The sequence below is a fragment of the Silurus aristotelis genome (assembly GCF_946808225.1).
Source record: "Silurus aristotelis genome assembly, chromosome: 4".
Taxonomy (NCBI): Eukaryota; Metazoa; Chordata; class Actinopteri; order Siluriformes; family Siluridae; genus Silurus; species Silurus aristotelis.
In genome coordinates, this window is record NC_139577.1 from 6,602,607 (window position 1) to 6,625,106 (window position 22,500).

Consider the following 22,500-nt stretch of genomic DNA (forward strand, 5'->3'; position numbering starts at 1 on the left):
GCCGTGTACATAGGGCATATAGCATAAAGCTAGTTTGCAGCCCTCATCCCTGGTTATGCTTTTTACGTAAGGTCAAAACAACAACGAAAAAAAAAAGAAAACAATCATCACAAAAAACAAAACAAGTACAAATAATATACACAAGTATATAACTTTATATGTATATGTTGTGTCTAAATAACAATAGCACAGTGACATACTTAAGCACATATTTAACATTATGCAATGTCACAAACATAATATAAATCAGCTTGTTCAAAAAAAGGAAATATAAACTTAACCAGCTAGAATAAGATTATTACGTTAACATCGCTGTAAAGATTTCATCCCTTGTTTCAACTTTATAGCGAAAACTGTTCGTTCTGTTTGCAACTTAGATTAACAGGCATCGTGTTCCATAGATGTGACCCTTATACTGAAAAGGATGACTGACCCACAGTAGTTCTGCATCTTCTGACTTTACAGTTCCCACTTACTGCCCCAGTGGTCTTCAACAGATTACATCAGCGACAAGGCCATATACAGATTAAAATAATGTCCTAATAAATTAAAACTTTAAAAGATTATCAAAACTTAAGTTAGACCTTTGAAAAAATTTGACAATGATGCCAATTATTTGTCTGATCTATTACTTTTAAAGTTTGTTTAAATAAATAAATTACAGGTTTAACAATAGGGCCACCTAACCCCAAATTATTGCACAGTAGGTCACATTGTTTTCTGTAGGTCTGTGTTTTTACTCCGACTTTGACTAGGGTTTCTGCAGGGTCTTAAAAAGTCTAAAATTAAAAAATCAATATTGTAACCCTTAAAAAGTCTTTAATTGGCTTAAATAATTTCAAACAGGTTTCGATGTTTCGATGTTCATATACCGCTAACTCTAATGCTTTATACTCTTATACTCTAATACACTTTAGAATATTTTTGTTTGTTAGTTTCCATGGTGGAAGTGCAACTTAAGTGATACTTTGCTTGAAAAAATCTATTTATAGCTTAGTTTAAACCAGTTACTAACAACATGTTTGTGCGTTTTTGATGATGTGATATTGGTCTTAAATTGTATTCTTAAAGGTAATAAATAGTCTTAAATGATCTTATATACTGTAGTCTTAAATTGAGTCTTTGTGAAACCTGCAGAAACGCTGTTGACCCTGAGTTTAGACCTTGAAATTATGGGAACTCACCGTCTCAGCACATGCTTTGAACCTTTCTACACACTCTAATAATGATTCTTTTTTGCATGTGCCCTACTGAATCCTGTGTCTGTTTCAGACGTGGGAAAGCTGTACGGGCCGGCTAGACGAACTGTCAAAGCGTCTAGAAGAGCTCAAAATTAGAATGGAAAAGCAGGGGATGGAGGAAGAGCTGATTAAGGTAAATACACATGTGTACTGGTAATCATTTAAATGTATACCCCAAATATAGTTGATCAGACCAGATGAGTTTGGTGTACACTTAGGATGTTTGGATGCTGATGGTCATTCTTGTGTTCATGTTTGTTTTTAGAAGAAGTGTAAGTGTTAACGTTAGCTAGCTCAGGTGTTCTGAATTAACTTCTAATTCAGTAACTATGTAACTAAGTTTTTATAATTTAGGAAGAGGTTTGTGAAAAAATGGTTGTGAAGTTCATATAGGGAATACAATTTTATGCAGTTTAATTGCATGGTCAAAAGCAGGATTAAAAAGTATTATTCCTGCTTTGGACCATGCAATTGAACTGCATAAAATTTTATTCACTTTCACTTTGTTTTGTTAGTCACTTTTTTTCAAACCGGGCCAGCTGGTGGGGCAGCTGATAAAATCTGATGCTACTTCCTGTCTCCGATAAGGAGCTTTGAATATTGAAGCAGGTTCAATAACTAACATGCTTCCAAAGTGCTTAACAATAAATAAATATTGAAGTGTGACAAAAAAAAACACTGTTCATGATGCTGGTCCAGTGGTCCTTCTTACAGGTTTCTGGCTCTTGATCAGCCTCACAAAATTACATAGCATGAGCAGAAATGTGAAACTGGTCTCAGATCAGCTGTAACGTTGTCATCCCGTCAGGCTCGTTACAGCCCTAATCGTTTGCTTTCTTTCTGCTCTTCTCCTCCCCCAACTTCCTGGAAACCTGTAATCCTCAGTGAGAGAGAGAACAGAGAGGTGGAGGAGGGGATTAGTGTGAGAGGGCCGGCAGCAGCGAGTCACTGAGAGAGTCAGTGTGTGTGTGTGTGTGTGTGTGTGAGTGAGTAAGAGACAGTGAGATTCCGACTGAACGTTGACGTGAGCCGAGTGTCAGAGTTTTGAGTGCTGTGTCAGAGTTTTGGTGTATGTGATGTTATGCAGGAGCTTCAGGACTCTCTGGAGGACTGGGCTGTGAGTCTGTGTGAAGCCAGCAGCATGAAGATGGATGTGTCTCAATACATCATCAACGAGGACGTGCTGATGCTGCGAGAGCAAGAGGAGCATCTGCACAGCCAGTGGGAGGAACTATGCCTTAAGGTAAGAGGCAAACACACACACACACACACACACACACACACACACATACACACACACACACGGTCCTGTCTTATGTGGCTAACAGCACAGTAATATTGATCTCTATTGCTTTTTATGCCTCACTCATCTCTCATGAGGTTTACTCAAGGCTGAAACATGACTCAAGGCTGAAACATGACCAGACTTGTTTGTTTATGTGTGAATATATATACGTATGTGTGTGTACATTGTGATATTTAGAATGCACAGTATTATTATTATGGGGAGGAGCTTTTTGATTGTCCTAATTTTAGACAGCATAAAGAGTGTGTTCTTGTTTATGTGCAGTTATAGTGATTACTGTATATCAATCACAATTCCTGCAATTTTGAGTTGCACGTTTTGAGTACTGGTTGGACTGACGGTGCAAAAACACACAACTTAAGTAAAGGAATGTAAAGTATGTCACCATGATTGTATATAAGAGCACACATGTTTTGGTCACTGGAGGAAAAAAATTACACAAAGTCTAGGTTAGGATAGTGTAACAAATTCGGCACTTTGGAGACTTTTTGTCCTGTCTTGCCTTGCTGACTTGTGTGAGACACGGCAGGTTGTGCGTTTGGGGCCGATGTTGGAGGGGGGTTCCAATGCTTCATTAGCATCGCAATGGATGGACAGATGGTACCGAGAGAGTAAGAAAGACTCATTAAAGTGTGAGAGAGGGATGAATAGGAGCAGGAGTTCACGGCCCTTTTGTGTAACAAATCACACACTCCGAGTCGCTGCCGCACGCCGAAGTGTGTGCATATGTGTGTGTGTTGCTTGGCAACGTCCAAGTTTGAAAATGGCAGCTGTTTTGATTAAAGCTTGTCGTGTTGTGTATTGATGTAGCGGTTTGGAGTGAAAGCCAGTTAATTAGCAGCCTCAGTGTTGCAGAAAGTTAGAATGTGATAGGATTAAATACATAACATGGAGATGTTTGGCTGGAAGTTGAACTAAAGCAAGTTTTTTTTGTTTGGGGCTGAATGACTGAATTACATTTTAGAATTTAGTCTCCAAATGCAATTATAAATCTAGACACACCCACACACACGCATACACACAATGCGTAGATGATCACGTAATACAGTCAAAATATAATATCATTGAAAAAATAGGCAATTCTAAACACCCGATAGTATTCACAATGCTGTCGAAATTAATGTATCATGGTGTTAATATATTGCAATTCCATTATTTTCATGAAGGTATTGACAGGAGAATATTTGCGCGTGTGTTTGTTTGTGTAGGTGTCGTCACGTAAGCAGGAGATTGCTGACCGGCTGAACGCTTGGATAATCTTCAATGAAAAGAACAGGGAGCTGTGTGAGTGGCTTACGCAGATGGAGAACAAGATGACGCAAAGCGCTGAGCTCAGCATTGAGGAGATGGTGGAGAAGCTGAAAAAGGTAACTAGACACTCTGGGTTTAAACAGTTAAAACACACACACACACAGAAACCAGATTCCTGAATGGTCACACTACAGTACTAAAGATTAACCACATCTGTAACGCCCTTTATCAACACTTATTGTTATTACTATTAACTACTAAGGAATACAACTTAAAAACTCAGTAATTACATTAGGATTAGCTCATTGTGAATTAAGTAGTAATTACTTAACCCTAATTTTAACTGGTTGACTTTCCTTCAGTCTGAGGGCCACACACCCTAACTGTGCTGAGGAAGAAATTGATTCGATTTCATATTCTTTTGTCCATTTTTAAGTTCCTTGTGAGTCAGTAATCACAAGCCTATTAAACTACTGACAACCTCATAAAGGAATCTGCTGGCAATAAATAAGATTAATATCAGTAATATTTGGCTGAACTGTTGCATTAATATTACTTTCAAACGTGTGTGTGGGTGTGTGTCTGGGAGTTCATGAAAACTTGGCATGCATCAATTTCATTTTATCCTCTAATGATGAAAAAGGAGCAAAGTGTAACTAAACCCCAAGGACTCCTGCCAGTCCGTCCTAACTTGCAAAATCGTATACACACCCGCTGTCCTTGCACTCTGGTCATAGGCTTGAAGAGGTTTGCTGACTTGGATGGAGAACAGGCAGTGTAGAAGTAAAAAAGTTTCACTGGTGAGTGTAAAAGAAAAGATCATTTTTGAATGCTGAAGATCATAACGACTTTGGAAGCAAACTCGTATTTGATTCTCACACTTGCCTCACCCACATCACAAAGGAGCATTTGGCCAGCATCATGAGAAAGCTCATGTGAACTGGTATCCCAGTGGGAACTTGGCATTGATAGCTCATTTAAGTCATTAGATGACAGAGGTGGGAAGTAACGAAGTACAAATACTTCGTTACTGTACTTAAGTAGATTTTTTCGGTATCAGTACTTTACGCCACTATTTATTTTTAACTTTTTACTTTTACTCATTAAATTTTTACACAAATATCTGTACTTTTTACTTCTTACATTTTCAAAACAGACTCGTTACTTTAATTTTAAACCATTGATTTGGTGAAATATTATTTATTTTTTTTCACTGCGTGCCGATTTCACCCGAACAACCGATTTCCTGTTACTGCGCGTTCAATCCACTTTCGTATAAAGTACGGACTCTCACTCACCACAGAAGGCAGTAAGAAGTTTGGGGTTAACGTGACTGAGACTAAAGGAGTCAGTGATGTAAACATGACTGAGAACAGACACATTTCTGATCATCATCATCTTTTCTCTGCTTGTGTTCTATATGTGGATCTTCAGCCTGGACATATTCATTAGGTAACAACATTTTTAATTAGTTTTATATTAATATATATATATATATATATATATATATATATATATATATATATATATATATATATATAGGGTTAGGGGTAGGGTTAGGGTTATGAAAATTATGGGTTAGGGTTAGGGTTAGGGTTAATTTTCAAAATGAAAATTATTTTAAACGGCACAAAATTTTTTTCTTTCTTTACTTAGATATAAAATAAATATATTAACTCCAGATAAAAATATTTTTAATCAGTAAACTTTTGTTTTATTTCTGAGTCTCAAATCAAACACCAAAATCGGCCATGATTCTCACAATTTACCCTCTGGGTGCCGTTTTGTGTGTTTTTCCCTCATAATGACGACACAAACTTAAATTATTGTCTTTATTGATCGTACAGATAAAAACAATACATCATTTAAATCTGTAAAATGTCTATAATTTTATATATATATATATATATAAAAGCTTCCTGACTTGACTTGAAGAGGTGCTCTTTCTCCTGTATCACCTCATTAACTGTCCATGTGGAAACATAGCAAAAGCTCTAAATGATGTCCACACGTCTCTGCACTGATATAGCCTTTATATTTAATCACTGTACATATGCTTACATATATATCACTTGCTGTAAATATGATACATGTTTAACACCTCCAAGCTGCCAGTTTTGGGCACCTGAGCAAGCCCTTAACTCACTACTGCTCATTTAGTAAATGAGATCATTAGGTGTCGCTCGGGATAAACACTCCCAACAGGAAGTGGCTATATCTCGCTATCTTTGTCTCTATTTTCTCTATCTAATTGTCTCTGTGTCTCTTTTAGTAAATGTCTCTGTCTCACTGTATATGTCTCTCTCTTGCTGTCTCTCTATTTGTTTCTCACTCTTTCTAAAGCAGTGTCTGTGTCTGTTTGTCTCTGTCTTTCCTGCTTATTTACATGTCTAACAAAGTTTTGAGTTTTGAAGTAATGCCATTAGTGATCTATGATGAAAGACTTCCCTGGTTCTATTCTTACCTCTAGTTTCATATTGAACATTATAAAAAGTTTTTAAAAACAGAACAATGAAAGATCATTAAAATTGGTTGCTGGCAAATCATGGTATATCAGTGGTGCAGGTGTTGGAGATGTGGTTCTTGTACCTGAGTCACTTCTCATAGACTTCGAGTTACTGAGAGAATGTACAGGAAGGAGAAGTTTTGACCCTCTACCATCATTATCTAAGCGAAAACAATGGTCTCCTAACTATAAAAAAGCCAAGAGTCTAATAAGCAAAGGCTTGTTTGCCTCTCCTGTGTTGGTGTAATGGTCAGTGAAGTGGTCGCTGCTATCTGACTCACCCGGTTCGATTCCTACCCCTTAGCTCTCCTTTAAATTGTTTAAAAAGTTTTTAAAAAGGTCCTAAAAAAAGGTCCTAAAAATCAGGTTCTTGCAGGAGATCCTGTGGCTCAATTGGAACAGCTTTACCTCTGGGTTGAGAGGTTGCCGGTTCAAACCCCGGCCAGGGCTCAAAGTTAAGAGTGTGGAAGGTTCTGGTGGCTGCACTAAGGAAGGTGTCAGAAATGGCTGCGTGGAAGGTTGGATGTGGTTTCGGAGGGTGTATCCTGAAGCAGGGGGGCAATATCCAGGCATCTGCCGCCCCGGCGTCTGAGAAGCTGAAAACAGGGGGTTATGAAGCAAAAACGTTCAAAAAGGTATTGACTTAGTTTTGCATATATAGGAAAAAAATTCTGCCAAAAACTATCACCCTCACTTTTTCTGAGGCTGTGAAGCAGCAGGTCTTCACAGCCTTTGTTTACAGTCAACTACCTCATTGCTCACCAGACACTACTTTCCACACAGCTTACCCAGTGTGGGGACAAGCCAGATTCGAACCAGCAACCTCTGAGCTCAGAGGCAAGGCTTTTATCACAAAGCCATCAAGTCCCACAACACACCTTCTTTTTTTTTTTTTTTTTTTGGGGGGGGGTTTATCCTTCGTTTCATGCTTCTAAGCAAGAAATTCAGACCAGACAGAAACACAGAAAGCAGGATTCGAACCCTGAACCCCACCAACAGCGAAATACCAGTCTTAACCCACTGAACCATCGGGAAGGACCGGCTGCGACGATTGTTTAGAGCAGGTCTATCTTTTCTTTCAAACCATCAACACAAGAATATAATGCTAAAGACAGACGTAGGAAGCAAACCCATGACGTGACTAGCAGGGACAAAGCAGGATTCGAACCCTGATTCATACCATTAGCGAGGCACCAGCATTAACCCACTTAACCATCAGGAAGGACAAGCTTGGAAGCTTGTTTAGAGCAGGTCTATCTTTCTTTTTAACCCATCAAAACAAGAAGATGAAGATGTAGGAATCAGGAATTTAACCTACCTCATGAATAGCAGACAGAAAGCCAGGTTTAAACCCTGACCACCAACATTAGCAAAGTACCAGCCTTAACCCACGAAGCCATCAGAAAAAAACAGGATGGGAAGCTTGATTAGAGCAGGTCTATCATTCTTTTCAAACCATTAACACAAGAATTTAACAGTAAAGAAAGCTGTAGGAAGCGAATACAGATGTAAGTAGCACAAGTTGAACCCACATTGTAAATAACAGGAAGAAAGTAGGATTTGAACCATGATCCCCACCACCAGCGAGATACCAACCTTAACCCATTGAACCATTGGTGAGGACAGGCTATGAAGCTTATTTAGAGCAGGTCTATCTTTCTTTTCAACCTATTAAAAATAAAAAATACATCCCTAAAGAAAGATGTAAAGCCAAAACTTCTTTACTTTCACTTAAGTAAAAAAGTTTAATCAGTACTTCAACTTTTACCCAAGTATTTTAAAACATGAGTAGCTGTACTTCCACTTAAGTAAATGATGTGTGTACTTTAGCCATCTCTGTTAGATGAGAAGAACCCAAAAGAAAAAAGAGAGAGAGTAAGAAGAGGGAAAAAAAAAAAACACTGACTTGATCTAGACTAAAAATGGAGTAATTGGTTGTTTTTCCTCTGAGAAATTCAATATAGAATTGTACTCATTTATTAGAAGTCTGACTTCATAACACAGCATCACTAAAGTATGCCGCTGTGCTATTTTTTAACTGATTCATGGTTCTGACTTCAAATCAATGTTTGAAACAAAACAAAAACAAAAACAAAACAAAAAAATTCATAGTAAACTGATGATGAATTTGTGTCTTTTTCTGCCCTGCCTGTGTAGGACTGCATAGAGGAAATCAACCTGTTCAGTGAGAACAAGACTCATCTGAAGCAGCTTGGAGAGCAGCTCATCACGGCCAGCAACAAGACCAAGGAGAGCGAGATCAACGACAAAATCAAAGGCATCAACGAACGCTGGCAGCACCTGTTTAACCACATCGAGGCCAGGTGATAAACCTTTATCAGCCTATGCCCGCCCACACACACACACACACACACACACACACACAGTTGGGTGATGTTGTTAGTGATGTTTTTGTCTTATTTGGTAAAAAGGTTGTTATTTTGCACATGGATTGTGAGTAAACACATTCACCTATTCACTATAGTAACCAAATCACCACAATTATTACTGCTATCCAGAATCCAGATAATTTCTAGGATTCTGTGTTGATGGCCCAAAACCTTCCCTTTAGCACAGACTAAAAACTAAAAAGAAGAAAAAATAGCTTTAAAAATTGAGAGGCTGATCTGAAATGTCTCATCAGCTTCACCTTTGTTCCAATTTTTTAGTATCTTGGCTCTGTGTAAAAGTTTCTCTCAATAGACCCTTCACTTATCCTCTCCACTTATCTATCACACATCTTTCTTTCTTCACCCTGTTTATTTATAACCCTCGTGCTCCCAGGGTTGGCTCTTGTCAGTTTGTCAGTACGACAATTCTGTTGGAGAATTTAGTTTGTGTAATAACAAGACGGAAAATGTCTGCCAAAGATCATCAGTCATCTAAGTTTTGGTCATTTAAAACCAGAAATGATTACAGAATACCCAAAAGCATTATTAAATATTTGTATACAGTTGTAATTATACAATGATGTCTTTAAAGTTATATAGGATTATATAGAGACATGAAGCATGATCCATGCTTTATTGTGGACAAATCTCAATTATATAGAGATTGGACTAAATTACTGTATTGTTACCTTAGTACACTGTATATCCTTTGCAGCCGGTGTACACTACTTGCGCAACACACACCAACATACAAAGTGAAATCTTCTAAGCCTGAAAATATTTATCAAGATGGATACCAGACCAATCTTCATACTACTAAACGTTACCAGTGTAAGAAGAGTAAAAATCTGGTTCAGTTTCTATGACAGTAAATATTAACATAAACTATTGTCAAATTATTATGTCTTAAATGTATATAGCGAAAACTTGCAGTGTGTCAGGAGAGTATTTGAGTATTATAATAGTTGCTCCCAGTTGAGAGCGTGCCACTTGTTTTCTGGAGAAGAAAAGATTTTACCGTAAGCCGATCAGCTGGAGGAACTGCGTCTAGTCTGAAATCACATTACAGACGGTGAACTGAACGTGTGACCTGCTGATCCTGTAACCCACAAACAAATCTGGTCATGTTTGTAGTCGGACACAGTCTGCACTGAGAGAAGCTAAAAGTAGCTTTGCGGATCAGTGGTTTTGGGTGACGTGTGACCTGATGCCGAGCCTCTCTCGTACTACAGGTCACTTTTATCACTTCCCATCATCATTTGATTTATTAAAAGTTTATTTTCAAGTCTCTTTACAAAGCAGATTTGGTGCAGCTGGACTTGTTTCTACATCGTTGCACGTGGTTGCATAAACAGATTGGAAATATCTGAGCAGCGGATTGTTCCATGTGTGTGTTTGGATTAGAGGACATGACTCAGACCTGTTGACTTTTTTTGTCACCCCAAATCACAGTGACATGGCACACACTCATGGCAGGCAGCTGCCTCAGGCCTTTGTGTCCACCCGCTGTCCCGCAAGTCCTCTGTCTGACACCATTGTGTCTCTGTGCCAATCAGACTCACTGTCCTGTTTTCAAACTATCTTCCTATTGGCTGAGACGGAGCACCCATTGTGGACTGGACCCCAGGCTGTCTAGATCATTTTATACATTATTATTGCATTGAAGGCAGATGTAGTGTTAAGGACATCTGCTGCCCACTGACAGACACACACACACACACACACACACACACACACACACACACACACACACACACACACACACACACACACAACCAAACACACACTATCAAGCAATTCTTCTTTAATCTTTTAAGACCTATTTTATTTTATTAGATAATCATGTGACCCCTGAGCTCTTACTGCCATGTTAGGGCAAGATTAATTATTTAGAACAAAGTCTGTTTGTTTACATACACACATACACTGTGTTTACAAAAGTATTGGGACAGTTGACTTTTCAAGCCATATGGTTCTTCACTGAACTGTTGGAACTGAATAAAGCTGGAGGTACACAATTATATAGAATGTGTTTGGAGCAGTAGTATGTATGTTTAGAAACAGTGGCATTGAGTAAAAGACAGGAGGTGGAGCTGGAGGTAGCAGAGCTGAAGATGTTGAGATGTTCATTGGGAGTGATGACGATGAACAGGATTAGTAATGAGTTTATCAGAGGGACAGCGCATGTAGGACGTTTTGGAGACTAGGTAAGGGAGGCGAGATTGAGATGGTTTGGACATGTGCAGAGGAGGGACATGGGGTATATCGGTAGGAATAGAATAGAATAGACTTTGTCACATATACATTACATCACGGTGAATTTTTGTTCTTCTCATATCCCAGCTTGCTTGGAAACTGGGGTCAGAGCGCAGGGTCGGTCATGATACGGCGCACCTGGAGCACAGAGGGTTAAGGGCCTTGCTCAGGGGCCCAAGAGTGGGAGCTTGGTGATACCAGGGCTTGAACTCTCAAACTTCCAATCAGTAACCCAGCACCTTAACCACTGAGCTACCACTGAGATAGAGCCACCAGAAGGGAGGAAAAGAGGAATGTCAAGGAGGAGGTTTATGGATGTGGTGAGGGAAGACATGCAGGTGGTTGGGGTGAAAGAGGCAGACAGGGGGTATGGAGATGGATGATCCACTGTGGCGACCCCTAATGGGAGCAGCCGAAAGAAGAAGCAGCATTAAATTTCCCCATTGACCCAGTCAGCTCCATGAAGATCTGCTTTACATGGGTTAGAGTGGAAAATCTTGTGTGGCCAGATATAAAGCTCTGACCTCACCCCTGTAAAAAAAAGAAAAAGAAAAAGAAAAAAACTTAGGGATGAATGTGAACACTGACTGCACCCCAGACCTTCTCATCTCACCTACATCAGTATCTGACTATACTAACACGCTTGTGACTAAATGAGCACAAATCTCCTACCACTACAAAATCTAGTGGAACATCTTTCCAACAGCAAATGGGGACTAAATGTTTAATAGGGTGTTCAAAAAACACATAATTTTATGAACAGGAAGTGTAGTGTATTTTTAGATGTGCAGATGCAGGACATTTAGAATGGTGTCAATAAAATAAAAATTGTACGGAAAAAGAAAAATGATTGTGTTAGTTAAACACCTCTGTGTGTTGGAATGTAATATTGTGCGCACGCATATTCATCCTTTATAGAGGCTTAATCCATGCAGAGCTGCGTGTGTGTGTGTGTGTGTGTGTGAATCTGTGCGTGCTCTAAAAAGATGACGTATGTTTCATACCTACTTACGCATTCTTGACCACACTGTACGGGTAGAGAGAAGGGGAGGGAAGGGGAGGGGAGGGAGGTGCAGAAAGTGACAGACCATCTGCAGCAGCAGATCAGAAAATGCTAACACTTACAAGAGAGAACCTGGAAGTAGCTTCACCGGTCTGTGAGTACGTACCACCTGCTCGTTATCACGACCGACACATTTATAAATGCAGAGTCAGTGGGGTGCTGTTGGGGGGATGGGTTGTGTTTTTAGCAGCAGCCACACACATATACTCAACAGGCAGGCTAATGCTAACACCAGTGCATGATGGTACACTAGCATGCATGCATGAGGCAAATACACACATACACAGAGGATGGTATGGGTATTTTAATTGCATGCACAGCATTGTGTACTCATTCCGTGTGCTCATCTAATATATAATCTTTAAGATTAAAGTGTCGAGAGATTCCCTGCAGTATCGTGCACACACAACACTAAACACTGCATCAGAGTAAATGGATGCAGCACGTCCACTGCCACGTAATCCAGTATTTCTAAGGATTTGTTTTGGTTCCTGGTCACATGACTGTTTCGATGAAACGTCCATTGCGTCAAGCCGTTTTCTGAAAACAGGTCACGACCAATGTTCAGGCACCGTGCGGATTTGAGGATGAATGGACTCGCGATGTAAACACAGAGAGGCTGTTGTGGTGATGTTGCAACTTAATTTCTTACCACTTCAACTCATTAAAGACTGGTTCCTAAACTATCTGGGTAGAGATTCAGGAGCTCCAGCATGATATTTCAAAACACACACACACACACACACAGTTAGTGCTTTTGTCCTGATTTGTGTTAACAGGAACACAGGTGTTAATCCAGACTACACTGCATTCTTCTGTGTATTCACATCCTTTGCCATGACACTCAAAATTGAGCTCAGGTGCATCCTGTTTCCACTGATCATCCTTGAGGTGTTTCTACAACTTGATGAAAGCCCACCTTTGATAAATTTAGTTGATTGGACATAATTGGGAAAGGCACACACCTGTCTATATGAGGTCCCACAGTTAACAGTGCATGTCGGAGCACAAACCAAGCCATGAAGTCCAAGGAATTGTCTGTAGACCTCCGAGACAGGATTGTATCGAGGCACAGATCTGGAGAAGGGAACAGAAAAAATTCTGCAGCATTGAAGGTCCCAATAAGAACAGCGGCCTCCATCATGTGTAAATGGAAGAAGTTTGGAACCACCAGGACTCTTCCTGGAGTGGCCCGCCCGGCCAAACCAAGCGATCGGGAGAGAAGGGTTTTAGTCAGTTTTAGACCATGAACCTGATGGTCACTCTGAAAAAGCTCCAGTGTTTCTCTGTGGGGAAAGGAGAATCTTCCAGAACAACAACCATCTCTGCAGCATTCCACCAGTCAGGCCTGTATGGTAGAGTGGGCAGACGGAAGCCACTCCTCAGTAAAAGGCACATGACATTTCAAACACACTTCTTTCACGTTGTCGTTATGGAGTACTGATTGTAGAATTGCGAGGAAAATAATTAATTGAATCCATTTTCGAATACGGCTGTAACATAACAAAATGTGGGAAAAAAACATTTCGCAGCACTTAACGGATGCACTGCATAACAATAAAATGTTGAATTGACTGGAATGATTTTTGGTTTTAGGAATATTTGTTATATTTACAGTGCTGCAGTAAGTTTTTTTTTGTTTTTTTAAGTCTGTATCTGTTTTAGGGGATTAAGTGGTATAGTTCTGGTTTTAGTTGAATATGAATGTTCTTGCAAGCCAAACTGAATTCAGCCAGTTTTTCACTAATGCAGTTCGGCTTCTGCAGCGTGAACTACCACAGGATACATTCAAACACTAACTTTTATAAAGCAACTTCTGACCCTTTTCCCCTAAACAGCTGGTGTCATAAAGTGTTATATGAACTCATTAATATAAAACAGTTTTTTCAAAACAATTCTTGTGTAACTGATTTAAACAAATTATATTTATCCTGTAAGAATCAGATGCCAGATGTGAGATTAGTTTGATAATGAAGCTGGAAATGATGATGATGTAACTGACGGATGATTTGATTGATATGTACAGGGTGAGGAAGCTGAAGGAGACTCTGGTGATGGTGCAGCAGCTGGACAAGAACATGAGCAACCTGCGCACGTGGCTCTCACATATAGAGGGGGAGCTCACCAAACCCATCGTGTTCGGTGTGTGTCACGGCGATGAAATCCAGTGCAAACTCACCGAACAACAGGTACACACACACACACACACACTCCTCATCCTGATTTCCTGATCAGACTGATGCATTGTAACTTAAAATAAAACGTCTCGTCCAAAACAAAAACCCAGAGTGACAAAAACTATGATGCAGGAATGTCCATCGTCTTCCCGATTAATTTATTTATTTTGTCCAGGAGCTGCAGAAGGACATTGAGCAGCACACGGAGGGCGTGGCATCTGTGCTTACGCTGTGCGACATGTTGCTGCACGATGCTGATGCCTGCAGCGGTGATATTGAGAACGACTCCATCCAGCAGACCACACACAGCCTGGACCGTCGTTGGAGAAACATCTGCGCTTTGTCCATGGAGAGGAGAATGAGGTGACTGAGATGCACACAAACACACACACACACACCAGTTATTTTACTATTTTGCTAAGTTACTAGGGCTAATCAGCTGTGTCGCCCCCTGCAGGATCGAGGAGACGTGGCGCCTCTGGTGTAAGTTTCTAGATGATTACTCGCATTTCGAGGACTGGCTGAGCATGGCAGAGCGCACTGCGGCGAACCCGGCCAGCACCGACGTCCTCTACACATGCGCCAAGGAGGAGCTTAAAAAGTTTGAGGTGAGATCTTGATGTTCGAAAAAAAATTGGCTATTTCACACATTAGCACTGTTTAGAAGTGCAGGTTAGTAATTTACAAATCTTGTCTCACTTTCACACACAGGCATTCCAGCGGCAGGTCCACGAGCGTCTGACACAGCTGGAGCTGGTGAATAAGCAGTACCGCCGCCTGGCCCGGGAGAACCGCACAGACACGGCCTGCAAACTAAAGACGATGGTGAACGAGGGGAACCAGCGCTGGGACGAGCTGCACAGGAGAGTCAGCGCCATCATCCGCAGACTCAAGGTACAGGATTTACACGGTCTCATGTTGATATTCATTGATGTTTAACATGCATTATCTTGCCATGCATTTCATATAACAGATTACAGCTCTGTGTGAAAATTTTTTTATAGCGTAAAATATTTCGTCTTTTAAACTTTAGGCATAAAACATATAAAAAAAAAAACTATTTAGAAAAACCCAAGTGCTGACAGAATCTGTTTTGTTCTACTCTCTGCAGCACTTCACTGCTCAGAGGGAGGAGTTTGAGGGAACAAGGGACGCGGTTCTGGTGTGGCTCACCGAGATGGACCTGCAGCTCACCAACGTCGAGCACTTCTCTGAAAGTGACATCCACGACAAGATGAGACAACTCAAAGTCAGTGCTCGACTCGCCTTTACACTTAACCTGCACACTTCTTGTTAAATAAACGTTGAACACAGAAGGTTCTTATGCTGAATGTAAACTGTTCTGATCAGAACCATTTAATACCATGGAAAAGGCTTTTGTGTGTTTTACTGGAGAATTGAAAATAGAATTAAATTTTTTTGAAATAGATATAAAAAAAAAAATATTTTTATGGAAGGCATTTGTTGTGACGTGTGTGTGCCATGTAGGTGTTCCAGCAGGAGATCATGCTGAACACAAATGAGATCGATTCTCTGATTGTGTTCGGAGAGAAACTGATACAGAAGAGCTGCCCATTGGATGCCGTGCTAATCGAGGATGAGCTGGAGGAGATGCACTCTTACTGTCAGGAGGTGTTCAGCAGAGTCGCACGCTTTCATCATCGCCTCGTCAGCACACGTCCGGTCCGTCTCTCACACACACACACAGTCATGCTCTATTGCTCAGGGGAAAAGTGTGTTTTAACAGTCAGTACTTCTCCTTCAGGTCGCGGAAGACGAGCACGATTTCTCAGATAGAGAGCCGGATATGGAGGACTCGTTAGAGCTGAGCGGCGTGTGGGACAGGGACGTTGACACGGAGGAAGCTGTGACACCGTTATCTGCCCAGCCCTCAGCGTGTCTCCTCCTCCCTCACCCACTCGAGCCATCGGGCCGAGAGTCACCGGTCAGTGTGGACTCCATACCGCTCGAGTGGGACCACACAGTGGACGTGGGCGGATCTTCATCGCCCGAGGACGAAGATGAGGCTACGTATTACAGCGCCCTCTCAGGTAAATTCCCAGATAATTTAAGTACATATAATTAAACCCACATCCTCCTCTAAATTATAATGATGTGAAAAAAAAACTTCCACCTGTTTTATAATTGTTTGAAATTGTTTATTTGGATATATTTTTGTATTGTTCAAAATACTCAACGAAAGGTGTATTTAAAAAAAGCCTCTATCAATTCATCTGCTGTTTGCAGTAGTATGTTTAATTATAAAACCGCAGACATCCTGGTTATCTTCTGTAGCATCGGCTGTTCTACAGCGTGAATATTTTTAGAGGGCTTTGTGACTGGACCGTGTGTGTGCCGCTCCTCTGTTACAGATGTCCAGGTCACTGAGAGCTCTGAGTCCTTTATTAAAGCTACAGATCGAGCTCTGAATGCTGCAGCTGGTAGGCTGAAGCCTGCTGCATGCTATACACCCCTGTACCCCTGAGTGTTGAGCATGGATTATAACCTGCCCCCTCTCAGTGTATCAGTGTTTAAGTCCCCTAAAAAGTTCTTTGTTAGAAAATCTGCCAAGGTATGTTTGCTTCACAGACTGGAGTAACAAGGCTGATGTGGAGAACGAGTAACTTTTATGACCAAATTTAGCAACAAACTGCATTAAAAGTTATTTTATCATTTTCCTAACACAATGTAACTCTACATCATACACTCTTTGCATGCTAATTATTAGCTTTAATTTGTAATTAGAATAAGGAACCACAACACCTCTTGGCTGATTGACAACACTGAACATTTTCATCCTCTTCATCTGTGTTTCTGCAGTGCAGTTTATTTCACTTAAGTATTTGAATACAGTGTGACTTAATAATGTCTCTTGCCCTTCTCAGTGACTGAGCCCAGCTGGCAGGACAGGAAACGCATCTTCCACAGCCTGACCGCCAGCCCTACACACATCAGTGGTGCTTACCATCCTGAGGGATATGTACGTATACACGTAAACATTAGTCTGTATAGAGAGTAGGAAAGTGTATCGTTTACATTGTTTACATTACATCAAAACCGGTACCGATAACACTTACAGATCCTGTTATCAATTCTACCTTCTATAATTTAGTGCAAAAAGTTATTTTATAACTACTGAACTTTACAAATACCTATAAGCTAACAAAAGCACATAAATCACATATTTAAAATGAAATGGCCCTTAAAAGAGAGAGAGAGAGAGAGAGAGAGAGAGAGAGAGAGAGAGAGAGAGAGAGAGAGAGAGAGAGATATTACCTCAGCATAAAATAATTGAAATAGAGGTGAACAGATATTGGGTTTTCTGATGCAGTTAGCTAGGTTAGATCATACTCGCCACAACTGATTAATAAACTTAAAGTTTTTAAAATGGGTACTCGATAAAAAACACGCAAAATATAGTTCTTAATTATTTTATAATAAATGTTACCATTGGCAGAGGCAGGAGAGTTGCAGTTGGAGACGGGAGATGACGGCGGTAGAAGCGTATTTTGTTTGTAAATGTTTCATTATATTACTAGTGTTGCCTCCTTTGTTCTCTATTACACTATTACATACAGTATATTGCATCTGCTACTGGTGTCGCTTAGTTACGTGAGCCCACACTTTTGAACGTTTCAACATAATGTATCTGTACTTTACTGCCGTATTTCCAGTTGGGGAGACTTTTACTCAACTACATTTTGTTATTTGTGTGTGGATAAAAACGTAACTGGTCAAGCACACAGCAAGTCACCAATCAGGGTAGAGCGCGTTTTGATTGGCACTTGGTGGTCTACTTAACACAGACATACAATTCAGCAGCAAGCAGAACATTTTCATTTATTTGTGTTTTTTTTTTTAAGTAGTTGAAAAGGTTTTGGGCTCATGATAATTGTATTAGATAGTGTTGAGTGTTTGACTCATTAATATCATCCTATTAATAGATCTGTTTTTTTTTTTATTATAATAGGAACATTATAGCCATAATAAATCATAGTACTTTGGAAGGCCAATACTTTTGTACTTTACTGAAGTGAAAGTTAAAAGGGAGCACATTTACTGGAGTATTATTGGCGTGTATCTCTACTATAACTCAACTACTTGGTTTGTGCACTTTGTCCACCACTGCCTAATAGAGTACATTAGACAGAAACAGCAGTCGCTCACATGGTTTCATGAAGGAAAAAGATGAGCGCAAACCTGTGTATAAAATATGGGGTTGAAGACACACCCACTGCAAAAGTATGCAGTACCACCATGAGGGCCGAAACCACAGATCAGTCTTATCAGTAGTTAGTACAGAATGCACTCCTCACGAAGTGAGAAACACGCAGGTATCTCAGGTGTTGTACTTCAGGTCTTTTGTGTTTGCAGGCTAAGCTGATGTCTGAGTGCACAGAGAACATAGACAACGTAAAGCGAGTCAAACACATACTGAACGATGACGAGTCATTCGAGGGCCTGACCATACTCTCATCTGCAGACAAACAGACAGGTGTGTGGGTCTGCCACTTCCACTGGTGATAAGTTCCTCTTTGTTTATATAAATAACATGCACTTTTACTGTTAGGAGTAATTGAGAGGTGGGAGCTTCTCCAGGCTCAACCCCAGTACAACATCGAGGATCTGGGAATTCAGCAAGATCACCACAGGTTGACTTCTGACCTCAGAGAAATCACAAGCTGGCTGGACTCTGTGCTTCCTGAACTGGAGAGGTTAGAGAGAGGAAACGAGCACCCGAGCATTAAAGACATGAAGAACAGCATCTGCCTGCTCAAGGTACGATCCGTGTTCATATCGTTAGATTGTCTTCTCTACAAGTGGGCAGAAGATATAATGACATTGTACTGTATCCTTCAAGGCAAGCCAAAGGACATTGGGCAGCTACAAGGCTCGTATGATTGAGGTGAACCTGACGGGGCAACAACTCTTGCTAGAAGAAGGGGCGCAGGTGCAAGAACTGAAGTCAGAGCTTCAGGCCGCCAATCAGAAATGGACGCAGGCCTGTGGTGTTCTGGACACTTGGGAGAACCAGCTGCACCTTGAGCTCTTGCAGTGTCAGGTTGGAGAAACTCAACACTAATGTTTCAGGTGCCAAAAAAACAACAGCAGCAGTGTACTGACCTCTGCCCTTTAACCCTCAGGAATTCCACGAGACTCTGCACTCTCTCTTGCTGTGGCTAGCTCGAGCCGAGAGTCAGCGCTACATGGTGAACATTCATGACCTCAGCGTGGATGCTCATGTACTGCAGGAGCACAGAGATGCACTGAAGGTGGGTGTGGAGCTGTCTTTTTTTTTTTTTTAAGACCCTGTGCCGCTGTTGTGACAAAAGTGGATTTGTGTGCATGCAGGCAGTCCAGTGTGCGCTCCTGGGCCGAGAGGAAGAGGTGCAGTCACTGCAGCAGATCTCCTCCCACATCCTTCATGCAGAGCAGGGTGAAGAGAGCATGGAGGCCAAGGAGAAGGTGCATGTCATTAACAACAAGCTCCGCCTCCTTCTCAGACAGATCAGCCATGACCTCAACATACTTGAGTCCAGATTGGTAAGTACAAGACTTGTTTGTGGGGTGGAAGTGTATATGTTCAATTGTGCTTACAAACTACCCCCTCATCCTCCTCTCTGGGTGGGGGTCTAAGCAAACGGCATCACTGAGGGCCTAAAATATTTGTTTAAACCCCACCCAGAGAGGAGGAGGAGGGGGGGTAGTTTGTAAGCACACTTGAACATACCATACTTAGATTACACACAGAACTCAAGTTTTACTCTCTTACTTGCAGGACTCGAGAGCTGTGGAGAGAAGACCCTCTGTACAGGCGAAGTATGTAATAAAAGTTAGAATGACAAACATAATAATAAAAAAAAAAAAAGCCCCATTTATGCCACACTGTTTTATCTTTGCAGGGATGTTTCTCCAGGCCGGCCTTTTCTATACCGGGTTTTGCGAGCTGCATTTCCTCTACACCTGCTTTTCCTGCTGCTGTTGGTGCTGGCTTGCCTGGTGCCCACATCCGAGTATGATTACAGCTGTGCCCTGTCCAATAACTTTGCCCGCTCCTTCTACCCCATGCTGCGTTACACCAATGGCCCTCCTCCCACATAAGCAACCAATCCAAATACATTTTTGTGACTGTCAATGTGAAAATACATACATACACACACACACACACACACACACAAAAAATGCAAACTACACATTGCCTAGTTATAAATCAGTTTTACATAATTAAATGTTATATTTACATACAATACTTGTAAAATGGCTTGGGGTGTGTGCTGAGCTCCAGCTGTGTGTATTTTTTTTTTTATTAGAGGAAAAACTCAAGTGGAGTTTTGTGTTTTAATGTGTGTATAAAAACCACTACTGACAGTGTGAAGTGTTGATGAGCGATATTAGATTGTGTATGGGTTGTATTTTGTCTTTACATCTGCTGGACTACCAAACGTTGATGTTCTATAGATATTTAACAATGAAAATAATGATATTTTATTTATTTCCCCCAATAGACTGTCTGGCACCCAATGATAGCCACAGTACAGACGAGAATAAACAGTGTGTACAGATTTAACTATTTATGATTATGATGAAGTTTTAAGTCAATTTGTATTTCTTGACAAATAAAGCTGTTTGCCTTTTATCTAACAGGCTGACGAGAACGTTTAAGCGTGCCACTGACGACTACAGCGATTTTACAACCCCATAAATTACGCATCGACACATTTTATACAGGTCGTTATTAAGTTATTTACACATTTTTCCCTTTTATCAGCAGAATGGTGTTGAGACAGAATGCACACGGAGAGAAATCACATATAAACACTTCCACATTTAAGACCTGAATACACTCATTTTTTTCACTAATTTGTTAACCATAGTTAAATAGTGCAACATGTAAACCATGATCCTATTTATCGCTTTACCATGTGGTTCAGAAGTTAGATGGGGCACTAGTGCAAATATTGCATTGCTCATCAGTCATAAACTACAGTCTCTAGGCATGCAACATTTTACGTAAGTATATGCATTGCATAAAACATTTGAACCTTTAAGAGGTTTTTGCTTAAAAGTGTTAATTTCGGTAAACACCAAAAAAAAAAAAGTGGCTGCAGTATTGCAATTCTACAGATTTGGCTACTTTTTTCTGCTCAGAAGCTCTAACAGAAATATCAAATCATGGGCAAAAATCCTCACTTTAATGTGGACTACTTATAAAAAGGAGAATCAGAGTTTCAAATATTTTCAAGCATGCTACATTAAATTTCATTTCAAAACGATAAAGAACCAGTTAAATAGATATAAAGCCTAAATTATGAAACTTTTTTTTTTTTTTTAAACCGACCCATCAGTCAGATTAAGGCTGACTGTAAAAGTAACCACACTGCCGAAGCAAAATCAGGCTAGAGTATCCAGGCCTTAAAAAAAAACAACATTTAAGAAACAGCAAACATCTTCATTGCATTCAGTTTTTTTTTGTAGTTTCTAAACAAGTTCTGTAATACAGTCAGGTTATTTACAGCGGATGAGACGGTGGCACAAACAGCAGATTTGGTGTTGAGATTTCTGGACCTTGGCTTTAAAAATCTACAAAAAAGTTATTTGTTTTATAAATGTGGTTTGTGGTCTGTTGGGTGAAACTGGAAAAGTTGTGCGTTACCTCAGCTGTCATGTCAGTATAAAGTCCAGGGCATTTCATAAACGAAGGCGCTTGGGCAGATCCGTTGCGTAGTTTGTGTCACACACTCCTGATCCTTTTGTGGAGGAAAGGAACAGAAAAGAACCTGCTCGTATTTAGTACCATTTAACATCTCTCCTCAGTTCAGAGGAACGTAGCACCACAGAGTAAAAGAGGAAGGGATGGAGGGACCAGTAGTGCAAAATAAAATAAAAAAAACACAGAATGTAGTTATTTGGACTGTAGTGTAATATACTGCATTTTCTGTACTACCAGATACACCCAAATAAAAACTTCACTCTAAAATGGTGCGCTACTGCTGTAAAGTCTATTTTATCCTGTTAGTGTTGCAGTAAATTCATTGCGTACTGGTTCCTGAGCTTTATGACAATTGTGGGGTTTTGGTTACTCTAACTAGCACGCTGTTTGCCTGTTTTCTCACTACAGATATGGGGACAAGAAAAAGATTAAATAACCCCTACCACTAAAGTGAAATTTCATTTTTAATCTACTTCACAAGGTTATTCAATTGTTTTGTATTTACGTTTTATATACATATATATATATATATATATATATATATATATATATATATATATATATACAGTGAGGAAAATAAGTATTTGAACACCCTGCTA

At 40.2% G+C, this 22,500-nt stretch overlaps 2 protein-coding genes and 1 long non-coding RNA gene across 5 annotated transcripts in view; 2 read left to right on the top strand and 1 right to left on the bottom strand.

The window, feature by feature from the left end:
* syne2b (spectrin repeat containing, nuclear envelope 2b) overlaps positions 1 to 20,832 on the top strand; it is a 112,693-nt gene extending 91,861 nt beyond the window's left edge. The window contains 20 exon segments of the mRNA XM_083540557.1: positions 1,273 to 1,374; positions 2,329 to 2,484; positions 3,756 to 3,914; positions 8,462 to 8,628; positions 14,040 to 14,202; positions 14,366 to 14,553; positions 14,648 to 14,798; positions 14,902 to 15,084; positions 15,302 to 15,439; positions 15,679 to 15,873; positions 15,956 to 16,241; positions 16,563 to 16,631; positions 17,076 to 17,170; positions 18,565 to 18,685; positions 18,761 to 18,969; positions 19,052 to 19,252; positions 19,335 to 19,463; positions 19,543 to 19,734; positions 19,970 to 20,010; positions 20,094 to 20,832. Coding sequence (XP_083396683.1) covers positions 1,273 to 1,374; positions 2,329 to 2,484; positions 3,756 to 3,914; positions 8,462 to 8,628; positions 14,040 to 14,202; positions 14,366 to 14,553; positions 14,648 to 14,798; positions 14,902 to 15,084; positions 15,302 to 15,439; positions 15,679 to 15,873; positions 15,956 to 16,241; positions 16,563 to 16,631; positions 17,076 to 17,170; positions 18,565 to 18,685; positions 18,761 to 18,969; positions 19,052 to 19,252; positions 19,335 to 19,463; positions 19,543 to 19,734; positions 19,970 to 20,010; positions 20,094 to 20,292 — 3,144 coding nt within the window. The 3' untranslated portion in view covers positions 20,293 to 20,832.
* LOC310725566 lies at positions 17,178 to 18,293 on the top strand. The gene is made up of 2 exons (XR_014533429.1): positions 17,178 to 17,310; positions 17,440 to 18,293. It is a non-coding gene; the product is annotated as an uncharacterized lncRNA (long non-coding RNA).
* A 784-nt stretch (positions 20,833 to 21,616) lies between the features above and the next one.
* The window catches only part of esr2b (estrogen receptor 2b), a 25,942-nt gene continuing 25,058 nt past the window's right edge, over positions 21,617 to 22,500 (bottom strand). For 2 of the 3 annotated variants that reach the window (XM_083540464.1, XM_083540465.1), the window contains one exon: positions 21,617 to 21,938. In XM_083540464.1, coding sequence (XP_083396590.1) covers positions 21,858 to 21,938 — 81 coding nt within the window. In that variant the 3' untranslated portion in view covers positions 21,617 to 21,857. The remainder of the gene's footprint in view (positions 21,939 to 22,500) is intronic. The other variant, XM_083540466.1, reaches the window with a different exon arrangement.